This window comes from Neopelma chrysocephalum, unplaced genomic scaffold (assembly GCF_003984885.1).
Source record: "Neopelma chrysocephalum unplaced genomic scaffold, ASM398488v2 Primary Assembly neopelma1_84, whole genome shotgun sequence".
NCBI classification, from domain to species: domain Eukaryota; kingdom Metazoa; phylum Chordata; class Aves; order Passeriformes; family Pipridae; genus Neopelma; species Neopelma chrysocephalum.
In genome coordinates this window covers 4262691-4285673 of record NW_020897746.1, presented here as the reverse complement: position 1 = coordinate 4285673, position 22983 = coordinate 4262691, and the positions used below count along the sequence as shown (strand labels likewise).

The 22983-nt window shown below is 43.5% G+C and overlaps 1 protein-coding gene across 1 annotated transcript in view; it reads left to right on the top strand.

Annotated features, from left to right (window-relative positions):
- Window positions 1-2588: 2588 nt before the first annotated feature.
- The window catches only part of SEC14L1 (SEC14 like lipid binding 1), a 42059-nt gene continuing 21664 nt past the window's right edge, over window positions 2589-22983 (top strand). Inside the window, exons 1-2 of the mRNA XM_027691526.1 lie at window positions 2589-2685; window positions 4760-4850. Coding sequence (XP_027547327.1) covers window positions 4788-4850 — 63 coding nt within the window. The 5' untranslated portion in view covers window positions 2589-2685; window positions 4760-4787. The remainder of the gene's footprint in view (window positions 2686-4759; window positions 4851-22983) is intronic.

The following is a 22983-nucleotide window of genomic DNA, read 5'->3' as shown; positions in this document are numbered from 1 at the left end:
TCTGAGGATCAGACCTGCTGGACAGTAAGAAGTCGGATTTGCTTCACTTTTCTTCACTCCCTGGGACGCAAACAAAAGAAACCAGAGCAAGTTCCTGCCTGCTGAAATTCCAGGGGCTTGAACTACATTCCAGCACAACCGGGAGGCATTTTGAATCTTTTCTTGGTAGACATCAGGCCTGCACTGCTCCCAGGCAACTGCACTTTAAGTTAGATATTATTAATTTTAAAGGTTTGACTACCAATAGTTCTCATTAATTTCCATGGCAATATTGCCTGAAACAAGATAACAATTGCTTTGGGTTGTATAACCAAAGTTCCTAACGTGAAGGAATGCAATCCAGGAAAAGTGCTCAGATGGAGGGAACTGACTGACCTTGCATAACCTCCCTAGGGCCAAACTTCCCTTCCTATCTAGCAAGCTGCATTCCCAGTTTGCTGAAAATATTGAACAGTTTGCACTTTCAGCCTGTGTCCTCTGGGCTTCAGTCTCCTGCATGCCTCACAGCTTTCCTGAAACATTTCACCCACACGTTTATTCCTTTATATTCCTGCTAACGATGCATGGCTCGAGCTTTCATATGAGATGTAACAGGGATATAAACGATAATAGAAAATTTTAAAACCATATTACTTTCCTTTTCTTTGTCTATCTTGCTAAGATTATTGTTTCTGCAGAAAACAGCTGAGACACCTACCATGATTGATTTAGACATTAAATTATGGACTTATGTGGTTTCACTCTATCAATGAACACCAAATATCTTTAAAAGTCCAAATAAAGCTTTTCTGGTTACATGGCCATTTGGTTAAGTAGAATAGTGGCAGTCAGTAAGAACTAAAACGTTTCCCAGAATCTAAAGAGAGAAGTGTTATGAACAAAGAGGAATCTGAGTGGGCGTAAATTCCTCGCCCTGCTATGCCGGTAGGATTATATCTCAGGCTTTCAGAGCAGGAAAAGGATGTTATAGGCATAATGGCAGGGAATATCAAACAGATAACTACATCTAATTACAGCGTTACTAGATTAACTATTTAAGTTCAGCTACATGAAGGCAACTGGCCAAGTGCCACAACAGAAACAGGATTCAGAGGAACAATTTCTCAACACATTAAACAAGTTTTTGTAAGGACTAGTTTCAGATCAGACAACAGACTGTGCTTGGCTAACTTTAAAAGACACAGGGTTTGTGTAAGAAAGAACAGTAGCTGAAACCCTTGTTAATAGTAACTAAAAATTCAGCTTTCCTAAAGAAAGAATTGCACCTAAAGGCCAGGATAATGACTCTGAATTTTAGTAGATTTATTTTCAGAGGGAGTGAGCCGTTAATAAAAGATGTTTGGGGTAAACAAAACACATTGATAGCGCTGTTGAAGGGAGCAGAGGCACAGGCCCCTAACTTTGAAGTCCTTATTTTAACGCAGTTTATGATACTCTGGTACTGTACAAAACATGACTATGTGTACCATGTCCTGCTCCCTGTGTCCTCCTGCACTTGGGGTGTGTGTGCGTGGCTGTGTGTGAGGAGGTGGGAGAGGGCCTCTGTTGAGACCCCCCCTGCAGAGCCGCCTCCAGCTCTGGGGTCCCAGCACGGGAAGGACATGGAGGTGTTGGAGCAAGTCCTGAGGAGGCACCAAGATGATCAGAGGGATGGAGCAGCTCTGCTGTGAGGAAAAGCTGGGAGAGTTGGGATTGTTCAGCCTAGAGGAGAGAAGGCTTCGGGGTGACCTAATTGCAGCCTTCTAGTATAGAATCATAGAATCACAGAATACGCTGAGTTGGAAGGGACCCATCAGGATCATCAAGTCCATCTCCTGGCCCTGCACAGGACAGCTGAACAACCCCACCATGTGCCTGAGAGCGTTGTCCAAAAGCTTCTTGAACTGAGACAGGCTCGTTGCTGTGACCAGTGCCCTGGGGACCCTGTTCAGTGCTCAATGACTGTCTAGGTGAGAAACCTTTTCCGATATCTAACCTAAACCTCCCCTGACAGCATCATGCTGTACCTGAAGGGAGCCCACAAGAAACATGGAAAGAGACTATTTACCAGGGCACGTAGTGACAGGACAAGGGGGAATGGCTTCACACTGACAGAGAGCAGGGTTAGATTGGATATTGGGAAGGTTTTTCCTGTGAGGGTGGTGAGCCAGGCTGGGAGAGACCTCAGAGCCTCTCTCAGCGCCTAAGGGCGTCTCGTAAAAAGATGGAGAGTGACTTTGTACAAGGGCAGATAGCGACAGGACAAAACGGAACTGTGTTAAGCCAAAAGAGGAGATATTTAGGTTATATGCGAGGAAGAAATTTTTAACAATGAGCGTGGTGAGGCAGTGGCTGGGCGATCCCTGGAAGCGCTCAAGGCCAGGCCGGAGGGGGCATGCAGCAACCCGGTTTAGCGGAAGGCGTCCCTGCTCGTGGCAGGGGGTGGAAACAGGGTGAGTTTTAAACCCCTTTCACCGCCAAACCACTCTACGATTCCACGGCCAGCTGTCCCCTCACGCTCCCGGGGAAGCGCCGCGCATGCGCGCAGCCACTCCCGCCCCAACCCACCCCCCCTCCCGGCAGCGCGCATGCGCGCGGGCCGCCCCCGCCCGGCACCGCGAACGACGGGCGGCGGATCCCGCGCCCCCCCCCCGGCGCTCCCGCCCCGGCGGCATGAGGGGACAGCGCGGCCGGACCGAGCGAGCGGTAAGCGCGGCGCGGAGCCTGCCCAGCGCGCACCCTGCCCTGCCCTGCCCTGCCCTCCCCTCAGCCCCGCCGCCGCCGTGCCCCCGCGGCAAGTTTCCCATTGTCCGCCCGCTGCCAGCCGGCTCCTCTCAGCGCTGCCCGCGGCGAGCCCCCGGGAGCGGCCGGCGCTGCCCGTGCCGGGTGGTGGTGGCGGTCGCGGTGGGGATGGTGATGGTGGTGGTGGGGCGGGGGGTCGCAGTCCTCGGGCGGGTCACGGCGGCGCCACCGCGGCCGCTGCGCTCCCGGGCCCTGGACGGATCCCCCCGGGACAACGCGGGGATGTCACAGGTGTCCCCCCATCCTGTCCTGTCCCCTCCTGGAGTGTCCTGGGTCCCGCAGGGGCTGTCACGGGTGCTCCCTCCTCCCCCAGTCCCTTCCTGTCCCCTCTCGGGGTGTCCCGCATCCCGCGGAGCATGTCACTGGTGTCCCCCCTCATCCTTTCCTGTCCCCTCCCGGCGTGTCCCGTATCCGCCGCATCCCTCGGGGACGACGCGGGGCTGTCACAGGTGTCCCTCCCATCCCTTCCTGTCCCTTCCCAAGGTGTTCCGCATCCTCCGGGACACCCCGGGACTGTCACAGGTGTCCTCTCCCTTCCTTCCCATCCCCTCGCGGCGTGTCCCGCATCCCTCCTATCCCCCTGGAGCAGCGCGGGGCTGTGACAGATGTCCCCTCCATCCCTTCCCGGGGTGTTCCGCATGCCCCTGGGACACCGCGGGGCTGTCACAGGTGTCCCCCCATCGCTTCCCGTCCCCTCCCGGCGTGTCCCGCATCCCTCCGGAGCAGCGCGGGGCTGTCACTGATGTCCCCTCCACCCCGTCCCGGAGTGTCCCGTATCCCCCCGGGACACCGCGGGTGTGTCAGAGGTGTCCCCCCATCCCTTCGCGGGGTGTCCCGGCTGTGCCGCGGCGGAGGAAACACGGAGTTTCTTTGTTGTGTAACTCTTTTTTGTACGAGGATTACAGAGGGCTTGCGGCTGTTTGTGCTGATTCAGGTGGTTTTTTTTGTAAAATGCAGGGTAGTCATGGGTAAATTCCGCTCTGGAATGGGATGTCGGAGAACTTTCCCGCGGCTCTGGGGGTTGTTTGTTGGCTCCTGCCGTGTCCGAGGAGCCGCCGAGCCCCGCTCCGGGGCCGGTGTCGCTCCCGCAGCGCTGCAGGAACGTGAGAGCGCGTTAAGGGCAGAAAAGTAAAACGAACTTACTCTAACAAACCCATTTCTCTCCAAAATGACGCTGGCTCGCAGCCCGCGGCTCATCTGCAAGTGCTGCTGCCAGGATTTTTCAATAAACGTAATTGCAGTCGAGAGAGTTCGGGTCAAGCCGGGGAAAGCACACACGAAGCCTTTGGAATAACTCCTCGCTGTGTTGCCAGTGAAATTTTTTCTGGCCGTATCGTGGAATTTTTGGAGTTTCGTCCAGTTTGTTTTTTTCCCTAGCTCTCTCTTAAGTTTCTCTCTCAAAAGTTTTGATTAATTGTATTTGGCGATTATGAAGGAATGCTTTGTATCGCTGTGCTGTAGTGATCCAGTTTTTTCTCTCTTTCTGAAAGGATTTTTAACATTTATTTTTTAACCTCTTTTTGTGTTTTCTGTACTTATTTATTTACTTTGTTTAAAACCCAGTCCCAGTTCGCCATGAGCTCTGAGCAGGGCAGCCCACATGCAGTGCTGGGGGACTGGGAAATGCTTCTGTGCCTGTCGCTGGGATGTGTCAGTGTTTGGTTCTCAGCAGCACAGGAAGTCTCACCACCCTGACAAAGAGTCATAAACCACGTTAAAGATTTGTTACTAAAAGCGGCCTGAAAATGTGCTAATTTTATGTCGTGTTTGGAAGAAATGATAAGTCATTTCTGACAAATATATATATATATATATGTAGCTTTTCAAGGCCCCCTTGGGTCTTAAAAAAAGTCGTCAAGGAATTGTGAAGGGTTTCCTGTGGGATTGCTCGCGGGGTACCACGCACGGAGTAATTGTATGAGGAAATTGAAAATGGCTTCCTACGTTTGACAGATGGTTTTAAAAATTTCTTTTTCAGGTTTGAGTTGGTCTCACTAACTGCAGCAATGGTGCAGAAGTACCAATCCCCCGTACGGGTGTATAAACACCCTTTTGAGTTAATTATGGCTGTAAGTATTAATTTTTGCTGTAATTTTCTTCTTGACAGTCCCTTCTGTTGCTGAGTACTTGCTGGGCTCCGTTTTGTAGATGCTGTAGAACGTACAAAGCAGGAACAATATGCAAAATATGAGATGTATGTGTTTTGATGGCTGCTTCTCTGCCCAGAGTGTTTTTTTAGATAATGTTCTCTGATTTTCCTGAATTTTAGATATAACTTACAAATGAAATTTGCAGATGATAATTTACAGATGTATTTGGAAGTTAGAGCAAAAGTAGGCTCGAAGTATACTGCCCAGTTGATTACTGGGAGCAAACTCTTCTAGAATGGGAGAAAGAGTCATGTACGTTGATTAAAAGGTTCTTGTGGTTGTGTCTTCATCAGGGTAGAGTTTACAGGGCTCCAGAGCACAAAGAAAGCCATGAAAGCAAGGATAAGCCTGAGTGAAAAAAGAGAAAGGACACTGGTGATACTTTCAGGGAAGGAAAGAAAAAAAGCTTCTTGGGAGGTCAGAGAAAAAAGCTTCTAGGGAGGTCAGAGAGATGAACAAAAAGCCTTTTGGGTGCGTAGTTGCTAATTTGTGTGATAATGTTACAATAGTGATTTTAAAAAAGGAAGAAATCCTAATTAGGTTCCCTCTTCTTCCTCCCTCTCCCCTTCTCCCTCCCTCTTTAAAAAAAAAAAACAAAACAAAACCCAGATAAGAAGTAGGTATTTGACATTTTAAAGTCTGTTCAGCTATGGGCTCTCTTTAGTTACATAGAGCAGTTAAGGAGCTTTTCCCTGATAAAAACAGTTAAAACTAAATCATAACCTAAATAATAATTCTTTTATTTCACTTGCTGAAAATACTACGTCTAATGGCCTCAGAGGAGAGTTTTAAAAGTGCTCATAGTGTAAATATTTGGAGTGCAGAGTTCCTTACAGAAGTGATCCTTTGCAGTCTCGGGGCAAAAAAAAAGGATTAGGTCACTCTACAGGGAATACTTCCATTTCTTTTTATCTTATTCCTAAAGCTGCCTCCAGTATTACACATGTAGGTCTTGCTCTTGCAAACACTTCAAGGCAGAGAGTGGTTATTTTCCTGAGCACAGAAGAATCAGACTGTGATATGTTTAAGGTCTTTTAGGACCTTACTCCGCTGACAGCTGGGCTTCAGATGGTTTCTAATTTAAATTTGATGGTGTATGTAACTTCAGCCTTCAGTGGAGTTCTGCTGGCTCTTAGATCAATCAGCCAAAATGAGTTTCTTGGACGAAATTCTCTGGCTGTTTGCTGGACTGATAAATCTTCACCTCGCTGTCGAATCGAAGGCAAAAAATTCTTCCCTTGAGTTATTTCTTCAAAGATATTTTAAGTCAAAGTGCTGATTTCAGGATTTTTCAAAACTCTTTATTGGGTGTAATTAGAAACACTTCTGACTATTAATATGAACTGTGAGTTCTCAAACTGTTCTGTGTCTTGGGGGTAATATTTGAAAAATAATCTTTACCAAATATTAGGTCTTCCTTACTTTAAGGCTTTTCTTTGGAGAGAAAGAGGCTGTGCTACATATGCAATTAGAATAAGACAGTAGTTGAAAAATTAAAAGTGAACTAAGAGGAGAAGAATGTTTATAAAAAGAAACAGCTGAACAAGATCCTTTCTGGGACTGGAGGTTTAGATGAGCGATAATACACATGATTTATTTAGTCTGTGTCAGGGCAGTGAGTTATCACTTGAACTTGTTCAGAATGTGAGCACTGGATGAACATCCTCCTCCTGCCATGTCGCTTCTGATTTTTAAAACTTGTAAAATTCCTGGAGGTGATCCATCAGAACTATCCATGCATTTTGTGAAGGGTGTAGAGGAGTGCCTGCATGAGCCAAATTCTGCAAGGAGTATAAACAGTATATGATAGCTTGATGCTTTGTTACTGTTTTGTTACTGTCTTCCCTTGGTGGAATAGTGATTGCATAAGTTGATGAAGTATTTCTGGAAGGAATATTCGTGTCAAATTTTGTGCTCACTAAAGTGGAAGCACTACGTTGCATATTCTCAACAAAAAAGTGCTATAATGTTGTTTTAGCAGTGCCACCAGCTCTTCTGAAAGGAGGTGCGTGGCCTGGCGTATACCAAGCTTGAATTTAAAGCACCCAACAATGACTTAACAATATGTTTTATTTGATTCTTGTCTTCCCCTCTCTTTTATTTGCACCCAACCTTTGAGAGAAGAATGTGTCCTCAAATAGAGGTTTAAACCCACACACCAGAGATACTCACCTGTCACCAGTAAAAAGCCCGTTGGAGAAACCTTTGTTTGGTGAATGTGGCAGCAGGGGTTTGTGTGCTGAGTTATCTAACAAAAATCACTGTTTCTAGCCTGGGTCGTCTTGTGTGGGATCTCATCTTCATCTTAAGGTGCTGAGTACTTTTAAAAATGTTATTTGGCAAATTGTCCTCCTTTTCCTGGGTTTTCTGTGGAACCAAAGAGGTAATCCATTCTATAGAGAGGTAATGAAGTTCACCAGTGTCAGTGAAGTGATGTGAACTTCACTGTAAAGATTTCCTGGAGGATACGTGTTCCAGTTACGAAGTGGAACTCATTAAGTCAAACTAATATTTAGCCTTCAGATAGAGAAATCAGCATTAAATTCTTCTTTTCTACCAGCAACCAAGTGAATGCCACTTGCAGAGTGGGTCATTTAGACTACAAAATTCCTATTTGCCCACTTTTCCTTTCCTGGGTTTTCAAGAGGTACTTGAGGGAGAATGGAGCACAATCAGCATTCCATTCATGCAGCTCTAGTGTGTTTTGAGAGAACTTTGTTCTCTCTGTGAAGTGTGAGTGCAGCTCTATATTAGGACAAAAAACTGAATTTAATTCCACTTTGATCTAAGCCAAGATTGACAAGACAAGTGCTTTGCAGACAATTATGGCATAAAGACTTTTAAAATAGACACAGTCAGAATTCTTTTCCTAAGTCCAATTGATGTTGAAAATAAGTTCCTCTGTTAATGCTCCTCCACTGAAATCCAAAACTCATCTGTTGAACCCTAATATATGTCTCTGGCAATGTCCTTCAAGGCACAACTCCTTCTCTCCCACTTCTGGGAGGGCATTGGGAAGTTGCTGTGGTTGGTAGAGGTCAGGAGATTCATTGCTGAAAGCTTCTTGCCTGCCTTTATCATTAAGGGCCAGCTATGTAAAATCTAGTATGAGCTACTTCCCGTGCAGATTTCCTTTTACTGGCAAATTGTGTGGTTCCAGATAATATCTAAGATGCAAATCTTGTAAGGAAACTGTGTTCTGAACTTGAAAAGACTGTAGAATCACAGGCTAGAAATTACCATGTTTTAGTCTGACACGCCTAACACAGGCACGGTGATTTCACCAAATATTTTCCAAAGCTGACATGATGATTTTTGGCTGTTCTGTGGCGTATCTGTCATAATTAACTTCTTGAAATCTCTGTGTGTTAGTGTATATGTATATTTTTAAAAAGCACCCAGACCAACAGCTTGCACAGCTGTTCATCAGACTGAATAGAATCTCGCCTGGCTTTTCCTCCTGTTCCTGCTGGAGTTTACGTAATGCTGGAAGCAGCTGAAATGTGGAAAAATGGCTGTTTACTTAGACTCACTTGTCAAGTTACCAAGGTTAAATATACTGGAGAAAAACTGAGAAGCTGCTTTTATAAAACTTCTAAAGATTACAGATTCAATTTTTTTATATTAGCTTAAAGAGATTTACATTTAAAGTAATACAGGGACTTTGCTGAATAAGTAGTTCTTAATATTAAAAGGCAGTTAAGAACTTGAATCTTCCTTACCACACGAGGCTAAAATTAACTTTGGAGATTCACAGCTCATTTTCAGTCTGACATACTTTAGATAATTCCCCTTGAGTTTAATTTCCAAAGTAAATTTAAATAATGAATAATCAGCTGCAATGGCATTCCAAGGGTGGAATGCAAATGGAAAATAAATAAGATTTTGGAAAAAACACACATTGAATCGAACCATTGACCAGAGGGATTTTTTTTTTTCAGTTTCTGGAAGCTCTGTGAAAAATTTATTGCTCTTCAGCCCATTTAGAAAAAGACCTATATACAGCTACAAATTACTCAGTTTCAGAAATAAATGTGAATTAAAAAATCAATCTCATCATTTTTCCTTTGTTATGATGGAATATCTAAAGTATCTCAAGCATGAATCGTTCCTACTAAGTATAATGTGTAATGCCTCTCATTATATTATCATTGTAATGGTTCAAATTTGCTGCTTTTGGACAACAGGCTGCCTAGCTTTCTTTGTTTTTATAGATCTGAAAAAGCAGTTTTTAAGGTCTAGCTCATGAATTAAAGTATCCCTAAATTACAAGTGAGTAATAAGATTGTAGATGGGATAAATACACTTTAGCAATAGAGTAGATTAGAAAAAAAATTATCTATTTTTTCAGATTGACAAATCAAAGTATAATCCCTTGATCTAGATTGTAATGAGCTTCCTGATCAGGCAGTAGATTGTATTGTCATTATAAAAGTTATTACTTTAAAAAGTAATTTAAACCCCCCCAAACTGCATCAAGTGCCACACCTGCACATAGATCCTTGCAATTTTTATTCCCTCCAGTCTCATTTTCTTTTTCCTGGAAAAAATGCATTCCACACATCATGTGAAGAGGGGCTGAGAGGCTGATGAGAATACAGAAGCTCTTCTCCAAGTGGTTTTCAAAGCACTAAGTAGGCTTTAAATGTATGGAGAAGGATATATAGGATTTCTCTTGGGTGCTTAAACCCCAGGGAAGGGAACAGCTGAGTGTCGGCTCCCAGAACTGCTCGGCTGTTTTCCCTTCCGTTCTAGAACTCCCAGACTCTTGTCCACTTTGCTTCCTGCCTTTGTTGAAAACTGAGGCTTATTTGCTGTTGGAAATGTGTTGGTAAAACTGCAGTGGAGCAGAGCCTTGTGTGGAATTTCTGATTTTATATGAAGTGCCTGCAGTTTGGCTGCTAGTTTGTGTCGTTGGTGCTCTCCCGTGCCAGCGCACATTGCATAGAACAAATGACTCTTTGGCCACTCGTTTGGGTTGAGCTGTGGGTAACAAACAAATGTAAAAGTTCACTTGAGCACTAGGGAAAAATATTGACTTAGCAGCCTGCTAACTGTGCCCTTCACGTGTTATTTCATGGCTTGCTCAGATATTCCCATGGCTGGCCGTTTCCTGTTTTGGTTTTTTTTGTTTGTTTTTTCTTTGTGGGCAAACACATGACCTGACTGGGGCTGACAGCTGCAGTTCTCTTGTTCCCCAAACCCTTTTTGTCAGTTTTTTTACAAGTCTTTTACACTTTAAAAGCTAAACCACCACTACTGTCAAGCTCTGAAAGGTGTCAGTAGAAGAGAAATGTGTATCAAAACACTTCTTGTTGCTTTGTTCTGAAAGCACTCCAAGCTTTTCACCCTTTGCAGGTGTGTGACGTTTCCTTTGAGTTAAAACTCTCAAACAAGTGGGAGTGTGGCAGGAAAGAAGTGGTTTCACATTCTGGAGGGTCCTGGACACTCATGGTACCACAGTTACGATCTGGCAAAGGTGTAACTTCATGCCCATGGTCTAACACGTGGTTAGCCTTAAAGAAGCATGTGTGAAAGCCTTCAAAACCCTGTGGGAAAGAGAGATGGTTATTTTTTCAGTGTTAATTAAAAAAACCATATTCAGTGAGAAGCCAGGGGTGGCCTAGAGCTCAGAATGAGGTGTTTCCATATGGCCTGGCCAGCTATGTGCACCTCCAGCATGGACAGTCTGTGCTGCCTCTTCTGTGGAGCTCTTACACAGAGGAATATCTCAACTGCTGTGCTTTTGGGAAACAAACACTTCACGAAAAAGGGAGTGGAAGGAGATCCTGAGGGACTGGAGGCCACCCCTGAGCACTTCCCACAAACCACCTTCAGTCAGAATCCAGAGTTTGGAATGCAGAATTGAGGGAGTGTTCATTGTAACCAGGATTACTCTTGCTTTGCACATAGTTTGGATTCAGCCTGTTTCTGGGGGGAAGGCTGGCGGGGTAATCTTTAAACTGTTGCATTCTGAACGTAAAATGAATCTTCTGAGAATATGCAAGGAAATCTGTTAATTAGCTCAAGTTGAAATTAATTACAGGTTAGTCTTAAATGGTCTATTTTCTTTTCTCCCAAGTGAATTTGTCTTCCAATTTTTCATGTAGTTTAAAATTAGCCTGTATGTATTCTAAATTGAGAACGAGGCTGTTAAGCTGAGTTATTAACTTTTTATCTCTTTTTTGTGATATAGTTAAGACAGGTCGGGTTAGCAGCTCATATAAAATGTTAAGTTAGGCCTGTTACAGGTAATTTAATAATTTGGCCTTCTCACAGTCAATCTGCAGCTGGTTTCAGTCAGTGGTGGTTGAGGTCAGAGCCATGCCAAGGCTCTGACCCACACTGGTGGAAGATCTGGTGGCAACATGGTTGGGAATCTTGTGTTGGAAGAACCATCTGGCATTATCTGGGTTCCACTCCAGTGTGGGGCAGCTCTGCCAAAAGACTTCCAAGCAATCAGTGAGCCATCAGAATTTCTCTGGAGTTCTTGGCTTTTCTCTGCATCGCTTTTGCCCAAGTAATGCTGATTTCAGCCCGGTCCACAGAGGTTTTCAGCCTGTGGTTCACGGGCTCTCTGTTCTAAGGGTCAGAGAAACATCACCAAGTCTGTGGTTTCCAGTTATAGCTCAGCTGGTGTTCCAGGTTGCTGCTCTTGCTTTCTTGCAAAGACAGGTTCATCAGTTAGGGAGACAGGCTGGTCAAAAGCTGTCCTGGAGGAAAGGAAGATAAATAAACCTTGTTGGCCCCATTGCTGAGCACCCCTGTGGGAGCAGGTGCTCGTCCCCCCCGTGCTGTGGGTGAGCTCATGGCAGCTGGCCCCAAGAAAGAGCGAGTCAGCAGGGCATTTGTCAGGACACGTTGCGCTGTGGGAGCCCTGGATTCCATGGGGAAATAATTAGGGATCTGCAGTCTGAAAAATGCAGAAGCTGGCTGCTCTAACAGTAAGCGAAGGGGGCCATTAGAAACCTGATTCAGCAGTCTTCAGGTATTATTTAGCAGTGCAAAGTACTTGCAAATTGTGCTTAATGGCTCGGAGTTGTGGGTTCTGAGAGTTCCTTTGGCATGGAGGGGCGTCTGCCCTCACCTTCGAAAAATGAAAATTAAAAATTTATATTTTGTAGGTTCCAACAGGGCCACGTGCGAGCAGACTGGCTGTTTTGCTTTGTATTCACGTATAAAACTTCATATTTGAGCATTCCCTGTCTTGGATTCCTCTTGGGTTTTACTTTATGATAATTAGGTTTGGGTTCTATATATCAGCAAATTTGAAAATAAAAATATCACAGGGCTGTTGGAACCAACTAGTTTCAACTCTGGTGACCACAGACAGATCGTGGGAGGGAAGCTACCCTTTTGTATTAAAAATGAATTTTTATTTACAGTTTTAATTCTTAATTATATATGTCTGTGCTCTCTTAAAGTAGCGTTTCAAGGCTTTGTCATGGTCAGATTTGTGAAGCTAAATATCAAAATCCAGAGGGTTATGGATTACATGTGGGATAATTACAACAGTTTTCATTCTGACATTATTTATATTCTCAAAACTTGACTATAGATGCCTTTGGAAATATATGCAGATGCAGCTGAAAGCTACATTGCAAACCTCAACATTTCAGCCTCTCTGATAACTTTCTGCCTCGCCTACTGCTGCTGTAATATTAGATCATATCGCTTTGGTAATAATAGATCTCATTCTGTGAAAATGAATATTTCCCTGGTGATGGTCAGGATGGCAACGTGCCATTTCTAGTTGTTTATGCCACAGCAGAAGGGAACGGTTTCCTGACGAGAGCACTTCCTTTCTGGAGTGCTTTGTGTCTCTTCATTCAGTGTAAAATGGGAATGCCACGGACATTCAATCCAGCTCAGGAACATCAGTCAGCAGAACCTCTTCCAGAGGACATATTTTTCCTGGCTATTTCATTCAGTGTGCAAATGATACTACATGATTTGCAAAACTGTCTTTGCTGTGCAATTCATTGGCTTGTAGATAAATTCTGCATTACTGAATTCATGGCTCTCTGAAATTACTTATTTCTATTGAAGTGTTTCATGGTCTGTGTGGTGCAGCCACTGATGTTGTAATGAACAGGATTTAAAGCAATTTCTCTTGAACTTGTTTGTTCCGTGTTGGCTAAACCGATTCCTGCTTTTGTTTGCCTTTCTTTGCTGTAAAGGAGGGTAAAGAACAAAGAATTGATTGTCTCTAATCTATGATTTTAATAGCTTTTCAGAAAAGAATTAAACAACTCTAGACTGTTCTTTTTCAACTGGCTTATGTTTGAGGGGAGGTGATATCTTTGTCTGTATTTTGTTGGGAAGCAGATCCAGGGGGTGCAGAAGCTGTACAACCTTACCCTGCCAGTGGTATTACCTGGTTATTGAGACCTGAAAGATGTATTTGGTCATGGGGAAGGGGATTGTGTTTGTCTCTGAACAGGGACCACAGAACTGACTTGCACCATAAGGCCTCTCTCGCTGGAGTGCTGCGTTTCTGGCAGAGGCCAAGGGCAGTATCTGCCTCTAGGGGAGAGGATAAGAGTGAGATAAACATATGGTAACACTCTCTTAGGATACTCTCTCATCCTCCAGCAATGTGTCTTGACAGCCCTTCTGGTCCAGAGTGTGCCGTTGTCTGTAATAACTTTGCATGTGCTGGATTTCTTGTGCCTCCCAATTCCTTTCTGGAGCCAAGTGAGCTCTGTCGTGTCACCCTGACACCAGTGCTTCATGACATGTTCTGTCAAGGGATAGATCCCTTCTCTAGAGCCTGGCTCTGCCTCAGCCGCCTTCTTGTTTGGAAGAGGCAGTGAAACCAAACTGGGTTCTCTGTGCTGCCTGCCCTGGTAGATATGTCAGGTATCTCCCTCACTTTTTAAATACTCATTTTCATGGTGTTGAGTCTGTTCAGTAGTTTATGATGTCATGTAAGGAACCCCTGCTTTGTACTGTTGATCTTCCACGATCAGTTTTTAACCTTTCTGAGGATCTCTGATACATGAGACATGGCTATAAGGTAAAGAAATTTTTTTTGTTCCACTTCACTTCCCAGCTTAAGAGCTAAATAGCCTGTGGGCTCCAGACCCTGTCATGCTGCATTTTGATGACATTCCATTGACATTAGGGAATGGTCAAGATTTAATTGGTGTACTTAAAAAAAATTTAATTGGTTTGCTTAATAGAGTATGGCTGCTTTCTGTCTGGAAGGTGATATCTTGCTGGTCCAAAAGCCAAACTGAGACCTTTACATTAATTGAGCCGTGCTGTTTATCTTGAATTATGTCCTTTTGGCAAAGCTCAATGTACTGATTATGGTCTTGGAAGAGTGAAATCACCAGTGCAGGGCTTAGAGGCCAACTGCCTCTGGGCCAAATGAAAACCTGGTGGGTGAAGTCTGAGGCAATGAAGTCAAACCTGTTTCACTGAACCTTCATGAGGAGGGGGGGATCTGACTGGAGATCAGGAGACTTTGTTTTTTGTGGTAGTCTTTACAGACGCTAGTTTAATGAGGAATTCTGAGCCCGTACTGTAGCAGTGCTGTAGTCATCCTTTCCTCCTCCACTCCTAAATTAAATTTTGTCTACACAGTAATAATTTTATTTAAAATAACCTAACATATTCCAGATGTTAAACATGTTTTAACAGACCTTCTTATTGAAAGTGTCTGTGATTCTAAGACCAAACAAGTGACGAATACTAATTATAGGGCTCATAAAAGTGAGACTTAACCGTGGTACAGTAGAGCAGTAAGGAATATTTGACTGTTCTAAAAATAGATCCTCAGTGGACACAGTGGGATTGCAGCTGAATTTTAAAGTAAAACTTTGGTTCCTCTTCAGAGGAACCAGACATGCAATTTTGTTAACTGGAAAAGGAAAGGGGAAGCCAAGTACCAAATTCTGCTTTCACTGTGACAGCACCCTGTGCCTTTGAGATGCCAGTTGGCAACACAGAGCATAGCTGTGATTGTTCAGCTGCTGTAGGACAAGTAATGGTTATTTACAATAAGTGGTGAGACAAGCTTTATGGTTTACAGTCGTTTTTATGTGTGTCTCTTAAAAAATTTAAAGAAAGATGTGTTCCTGTGTTATGTAAAGGTTTGTGTATTGCCAGTGTTGCAGGGAAATAGGAAGTGCTTGGGAATAGCTCACATTCCCCAGTAATCACATGTCAGTCTCCAGGCATTTAAGCTTTCACTGGCCTGTCGCCAGCCTGTGCTGTGATGCTCTTTTGGAGGTCAGCCTCTTCTCCATAGTACTTTAACCTTGAGCCAAAACAGTCGTGTCCTGTGCAATTGGGGTCAGAAGCCAAGTTTCCTATCATAGGAACTCCTGAAGTTGGCTCTAATTGCAGGGCACGTTCTGTCACACACAGTGTTGTGCTCGGAGCGACGTGGCTTCTGGGCCAGACTGATTTCCATCTGTCCTGCTTGGAACACGGGCAAGGCAGACTTTTTTTTTTCTTTTCTGAACATAGAGTGGTTTTGCAAATGCATTTAATATAAACAAGTTACAGTGAAATGGCAGGTCCATCTGATACTGCTGCTGTTGCCCCCACTGGGTCAGGTAAGGTCTGTGTATACTGAAGGGCAGCTTGGAGCAGCAGGGCTGCAAAGTCTGTCCTTGGTATTCCACCTTCAGCCTAGACCAGAGCAATATAAGTTGCTTTCTTTCTAACCACTGATTTGATCTTGGTCTCAGTCATAAGCCAGCCTAACCTGAGTGATCAGGCTTTCCCAGCTTACTCCAAACGAAAGGAAGATTAAAATTATTTTATTTGCATTTATTATTTATTTGCATTGGTTGGGTTTTCTGTCCTTAATCTTTTGGTTTTTTTGAGGAAGGAGTGGTACTTGCCCAACTTCTCTATTCCAGCTTCTCATTTTAGAGATTTGTGTCTCCAGATTGTGCAAAGCCTGCAATTGAAGTTAGGCTTGCTCACTCTTTGGTGGAGTGGCACTGTGCTTTGGGCTCTTTCGGGCTGTCTGGGCTTCCCAGAGGGAGGAAGAGAATTAATGATTCTCTGTGAGTGCCTGGGAGGCAAAGCAGGTTTAACTCCAAAACTCCTACACAAGCTATCCACTTTCTCCTCATACCCCACCCTGGTCATTAATGTGTTGTCTGAAGATGGACATTCAGGCTCCCAGACAAGAATTGTGTCAAGTGTGACACAATTCCACCTGTGCAGGTTTATTTAGGCAAACCACAGATGACTCAGATCTGTTTTAAAGAAACCACTCTTCAAATTAAAGTCCCGTTGAGGCATGCCTGTGGTTATTGAAGGTCCTCTTTTTACAGATAAAACATGGAATGTTGGCCCTTGTCTTCATGTCAGCTCCTTTATCCCCAAACCGTTCTGCCTGCTGAATCGGTGCATCTTTTACCACCAGAAATCTGAATGAAGCTGCATTAAATCATTGGAGATGTAATTTTTATCTGGAAGAACATGGCATCTCTGCGTGTAACAAAGTGGTTCTTAGGTGGTTAAGAGCCAGTTCCCTTCCTGTTTCATTGCATGCAATGTGAGCCCCTGTAATTTTGATGGTAAAGCTTCTCTGTGACCACTTTTCTGACATAAAAACTCCCAGATGTTGAATAGGAAGGGTACACTGAGAGGGATAAAGTACTGATCTGTGTAGAAAGAGCCTGTGTGGGTGGCTTGACTGGTCCCATCCCTCCTGAGAATTGAGGTTTGTGTCTGGCTGTTTTTTCCTGGTGCAGGAAGGAGGCCCTTGGCTTGCTCTGGTGGGTTGGTGACCGCAGTTACGTAACTCGACAGCCAATTACCAGTAAAATTCCACTTACCTAGAAGATTACTTCATAGCCTGTTTTGGGTCTCCTGCTTTATTTATAAGGCCTAAATTATTTTAATGAAATATTAAAGTATTAGAGTAACTTGATTCATGCTTGAAAACACTGGATGCCAAGGCTGAGAGTCACCAGCTCTGTAGCCAATACATTTATGCTCCAATACAGAGGCAGTTTGCTGCAGACCTTGCAGTCCCCCAATAACACTTTGCTCCTGCTTTTTGCCTTTTCTTCTATCCCCCACTTTGCTTTTGGTTTCAGGCAATCTTAAGCAAATCTGTGATTTGTTTAGTATAACTCAAACTTGTCAAGAATGCTTACTGAATATATATATATTATCAAGTGCTTCCTAGGGTCAGCTGAGAGTTTTACTGATATTTAACTGTAGGTGCTGTCTAAATGGAGCATCCTTTCAGTAAGCTGCCTGTGAAATCCTTCTGATTTCTGGCCTGTATTCTGGTTGAAAAATGAGCACTTATTTACTTCACATTTGCTTCACGGAGAAGGTGAACTAAAACTCTGAAATGTGTGTAAACTTTTTAAATTGCTACAGGGAAAGGCTTTTTTTCCCTCCTGAAATTGTTACAGTCTTCTTGAGGCTGGGTTTGATGTCTTCTATAACTTTTAGTAACTTTTTTCTATGACTTTTTAAATTTTAATAGAAAAGAATGAGTTCTAACTCCTGCTAATGGAAGTGATACTAGTATTCATAATCTTGTCTAGTTGATTCGTAGCCTGAGTTTCTCCAAAACGTTCTCTGGAACAGCTACCAGAGGTACTTTTTGCAAACAGTGTCCTGTGATTGACAGCTAAGATAATACCCCAAAATCCACGTGGTTTGGGAAAATGTTTTGTGCAATAAGAATGTTTTTATTTCAGTATGGCTCCTGATGTGATCCCTGCGTGGTGGCCTCAAAGGACAGAAGTTTGAGCACAAGGAAGACAAACTAAGATGGGTACCAAAGTTTGGGAATATGGTGCTGATGCTGTGATGAGATTGCTCAGAGATCTGTCCCGTTTCAGTGGCTGCTTTTGGAGTGGCCTGGAGGGTGTAATGAGACTTTCCAGTGGTGGACTGGGCAGTGCTGGGTTAATGGTTGGACTCAATGGTCTTAATAGTATTCTCCAGCCTGAGTGAGTCAGTGATTCTGTGCCTGAGTTCATTACACCTCAGAGGGACTCAGGGCCCAGGTTACCAGAACTGGCCTGCAGGGCAGCTTTTAGGGCTGTTTAAAACGCCAGGTTATGCATTTGGTCTGGGTTTGGAACGTGCTTAGAGCCAGTAGTGATCAACACTGTAACCATGGAAATGCTGCCTGAGCTGCAGAGATGGACAGAAATGCCAGTATTTGTGTGTTAGTGTGGTTACATTCACTTGGAAGTGCTTTGTAGCAGTTCAACACATGAAAGGTCCCGTTGTCAGAAATGCAGGGTGGTGTGTGATGTGCTGGGTAAGCAGCACTTTAACTGGGAGCTATCAAACACACGGTTTCCTTTATAATACCATTTCATGATTTTCGTGATTGTCTGTGTGTTTAAACTATTGTTATGGCCGAAATTTAACAGGAAGTTATTCCTTTTACACTGCAGAAGACTTGGAAGAGATTAAATAGGTGTGAAGTAGCCTGGACTGTGTCTGCAGAGCTGCGTGGAGATAAAGCCCTGTTATGTGTAACAGAGCTTTGCTCCTTGTCAGAAGGCACAGGGAGTCTGTTCTGAAGGGTTGTTTTGCTTCCCCATGTACATCCTTCATGTGCTTTGGATGAGTAGTGGTAAGTGCTGTCTGGAGCCAGAGGCCAACAAAAAATTCTCTAAATTGTAATGATCTCAGCTGGAGTAACTTACTGGAGCTAAAGCACAAGAGTAACTTCTCTGCCGTTTCCTGACTCCATAGATATTTTTAATTCACTGAATCAAAGCCCTTCATACAAGATTACAAAGTAGTTATTCAATTTGAGTTTAGTCTTTGTGCTGGGTTATTTTGTAGTGGTTGTGGGCAACGTCCTCATTGTTTTCAGGCACTTTGTTTCAGGAATTTGCAGAGTGGATGTGGAGATGGGAGGTTTCTTGCTGTGTTTCTAGGATTTGAGCAGCAAATTGCTGTGCCTGCTTGGTATGACAGGCCTGTTAACCTATTTGGTAGAACAAAAAGGTATTGTTTATTCAGTGGTGAGTCCATAAGATGACTTTACCAGGTAGAGTCTATTTGAAATGTGCAAGAAACTTAACTGGATATTTACTTAACTTGGAAGTACTGTGGGCTTCTAATACAGCTAAATGTAAAAATGAGCAGAACAGTCTTGCCCTCTTCTTCATCTCAAGTGTTAAGATCTGAGGCTTTATATAGTTAAGCTGGGGGGAATTTGAATGTATTGGAATAAATCTCTCTTCCTCTTTCTGTGTGGACATTTGCAAGGTTCTAGTGGGTCATTCGTAGCAGTGTAGGGTCTGAAATCCTTTCCAGTGAAACCTGATTAAATCAAGAGAACCCCTTTAAACAAGTGTAAGCATCAAAAGAAGACAAGGAGGGGTAGGGATTATGCTCTTCTGTGCACCTGATAAAACCTTTTCCTCCATGCAGGACTCCTGAGTGACAGAGGAGCCATCAGGGGCAAGAATTTAATGGCTTTGGTTAATGCCAGGGAAAAAGTGGTTTCTTGTCCACTGCTTATAGATGGTTTCGTTTTCCTGGTTTCCTGGAGAATTTCTCAGGAATTTTTGTTTCCTTTCCACAGTAGGTGAGGCCAGTTGAGGAAGCTCAATTTAGTGGCTGTTAAGCCCGTTAAGGCCTTCAGATGCTTTTCTCGAGACAAGGATACTGTGAAGAGCAAGTCATTGTAGCACTTCATGCTCCAGCAAGGCCCAGTGAAGCCCTGGTGGTGTTAATGGAATGGTTTCTCTGGTGACCTTCAGTGTTTGTAGGTGTCTGGGCTGCTCAGAGCACAGGTTATTTAACAGCTGTGAGTGTTCCAAGCACAGGGAATGCTTGGAGACTGTGCAGGATCCATTAATGTCTGTAAGGCCAGGACTGATTCAGTGACAGTCTCTCCTGAATCAGTTGAGCCATGGATTTTCTGAATATAAGAGACATAGACCTGGGCTGTAAATTTGAGCACTACTTCAGTGCAGTACCATAAATATGGCATTTTAGGAATCTGACTGTCATGCTGCAGTACATTTTTGAAGCATTGACAACTTTTCTTCCCAGATACTCTACCTGAAAGCTCTGATCACTGCATTGGAGAACAGCCCAGGTCATTTCTCCAGCTTGCTTTGCTTGCTGTTGGAAAAATTAATTAGCCTTCAATTAGAATTTATGAACAGCATCTGTGCAGAGTAGATTCTTGTTAGCACTTGTCTTGTAATTTGTATAATAAAGTGTTTTTGTGTGGTCTCTTGGGGAAAAAAAACAACCAAAAAATAGAATTCAAGGACTAAATAGCCCTTGTAATTACAGTTCAAGGATTTGATGCATAATTATATAAAACTTTCATAACCCCCTCTATGAAAATTTTAGACTAACTCCATTGTTTATGAACTTTAAGGAGTGAATGTATTCCTGCAAAGTAGAAGCATTTGTGCCATTTTGGGCAATTACTTGGGAATGCTTTGCTTTGGAAGACTGTATGTGAACAGTGCTGTAAACTGACACTCTAAATGCACTAATGATCATTTAATTAGAAAGTCCAAGGTCAGTAGCACTTTCTACACTTGTGTAGTAAACAGGAAATTTTAGCTTCTAAAATGAAGCAGAATGTTTGTCTTACTGATGCTGGCTTGCCCTATTGATTTTTTTTTTCAGTGTGACTTACCAGAAGGGTTATTTATTTTATCTTGGATACACTTAATAGTCACCATTAATACTTAAATGGCCAAATATCATCTCATACCACGGAACAACTGAGGGTGAAGACAATATATCCTGTTCCTAAATGACTTGTATCACTGTGGAGCAAAATGCTTTGCCTTAATTCTTAAAATCCTTGAAGTAGCTCTCTTTCAGGTGAAGGATTATAATTTTTAATTCGAAGGGTTTCCACACAAGGTATTTCCTGATGTGCTTTCTCATTGCTTAATCCAGTTCGGTGATAAGTTGTTATGCAAACATTTTGTTTGTTGATCTTGCTGTGGTAGCTAGCAGGTTCATCATTGGTGAGCCTTGCTGGAAAATCTTTGGGGGAGTGTATTGTGTTCTAGTTCTAATTTGAACACTTTTAAACACTTTTTAAAGGTAGAAATTGCAATGGAAGGCTTAAACTTCCCCCCCCTTTAAGGTAAGGCATTGTGTTCTCTACATAGTCGAGAAAAGTAGTAGGGAAGGTTTCTTGCAGGTAATGTCCACTTCTACACACACCAGTTGTGCAGTGGGTTATCATCCCAGTACTCTGAAACTCTGACTAGTGATACCTTGATGGCATAAACTGGGCCAAGATTTACAGAGAAATCAAAAATAAGGATGGTTAAACTACCGCTCATTTGTCTAGGACCAGAAATGGTGCATATAGGAAATTTTTGTGTTTCAGATGATACACAGCCATTCACTGACAGGTCTGACCCTGCATCTCTCATGCTAGTGGGTTGTCTGTAGTCCCCACAAACCTCATCTGTAACTAAAGCATTCTTGGCCTTTTCCAGGGAGAGAGTTCTAGAACTGAGTGGCTGCCGAGCAGCCTTTGTTTCCCAGCGATAGGAGAATAACTTCTCTCTTTGTAAATGAGAACATTTAATGAAGTGAAAACGCAGTGGAGAGAAAAACCATTTAAGCCTCCTTTGAGCAAGGGCTGCTGTGGAGCTGCAGTGCTGGGAAAAGGTCACTGCAAAAAGCAAAGTGTAACTGTGCTGCTGGGACTGGCTGGGTACCATGAACGTGTCCTTGGAAGACTATTCTTCCTCCCAGAACTGGCTTCAGAGGAGGGTTTCTTTCCAGAGAGCTGACTCCCTCTATATTCAACATGTTTGTTCTTTCCTGAGCTGCAGTCTGGTTCACGTTCCTGTTGCTGGTGCCTGGGAGTGTTACCTTACCAAAAAAACCTATTTCTAGAGCTTTTTGAGGTATATCCGCTCTAACCATCTGTTTTCTTCCACACACACCCCCGAGCTGATCACTGCCATGTGAGCTCACATCCCTCAGACACTGGCAGCGAGATCACACTGCTTTGTACAAGCATAACGATTTTTAAATGTATGGATGGATTATAAGGAGAGAGGTAGAGAGCTCTGAACAGCAGTGTTTGGGGCATGAGAAGGTGTCTGCTGGTCCGTGAGAGTTAATCCAGAATTGTTCCTTCCCAAATGCAGCTGCCAAGAATTTGAAACCTCTTGGTTGCCCTCCCATGAGCCAGTGCTTTTCCTATTGATCTGCAGTGCTCTAATGCAGGGGGAGGAAGGGATGTAGTGCAGGAATGATCAAGCTGCTGGAATGCAGCCTGTCGGGCCAGGGCAGCATCCTGCTGGAGCCCTTCTTGTTTCTTGTGGGTTTATGAATAATTCAGAAGTCCCACATACTGGAAGTGTATAGGATTAGTGCCCACACATAGGCAGGTGCTGCAGGCAGGAATTAAAGTTGAGATGTGGCACACATCGAGTGCTGCAGACTAGACTGGATTGCCAGGATGAATCTGCTCATGGGTTCTCTTGAGGTGCCCTTGGAGAATGTTGTGCTGCTCTTGGAAGGTCACTGTTCCAGCCAGTTTGATCAGAAAGCATCAAAAAAGAAATAAAACATCTTAAGAGCTTGATTCATGCAATTAAGGTGTATAAAGCACTCAATATGCTTCATTTTCCAAGTGGTGACTGAAATTCCTGCTTATTCACTGCTTATTTTCGGTTACAATTTCTCTTTGGAGGATTCAGCTACTGGAACAGCAGAGCATCAGATCGCTTGCAAGATTTTTTTTTTCTTCTTTTCAGTATAGAAGGTAGTTTTGAGTCATCTAATGGAAATACTGAACAGTCCCTATCCCTGAAGGCAGGAGACTGGGAATATATTAATCTGGCCATAGAAGCTGAGTAATTTATTTGCATAAATGACTGACTTTTCCCACTGAAGGGCTGAACACATACCTGTTATCAAGGTATTTTATTAGCCCGGGGCATGGTTTGAGAAGCAAAAAGCCAGAAATCTTTGGTCCTCAGGTGGAGTGGTTTGGGGTCATACCTAGATGCTGTTTTAAAGGTGGTATGTTGAAAGGAACTCGTTATTCCTGATAGTAGAATTCCAAAATCTAAGGGCAGCAGCAGCA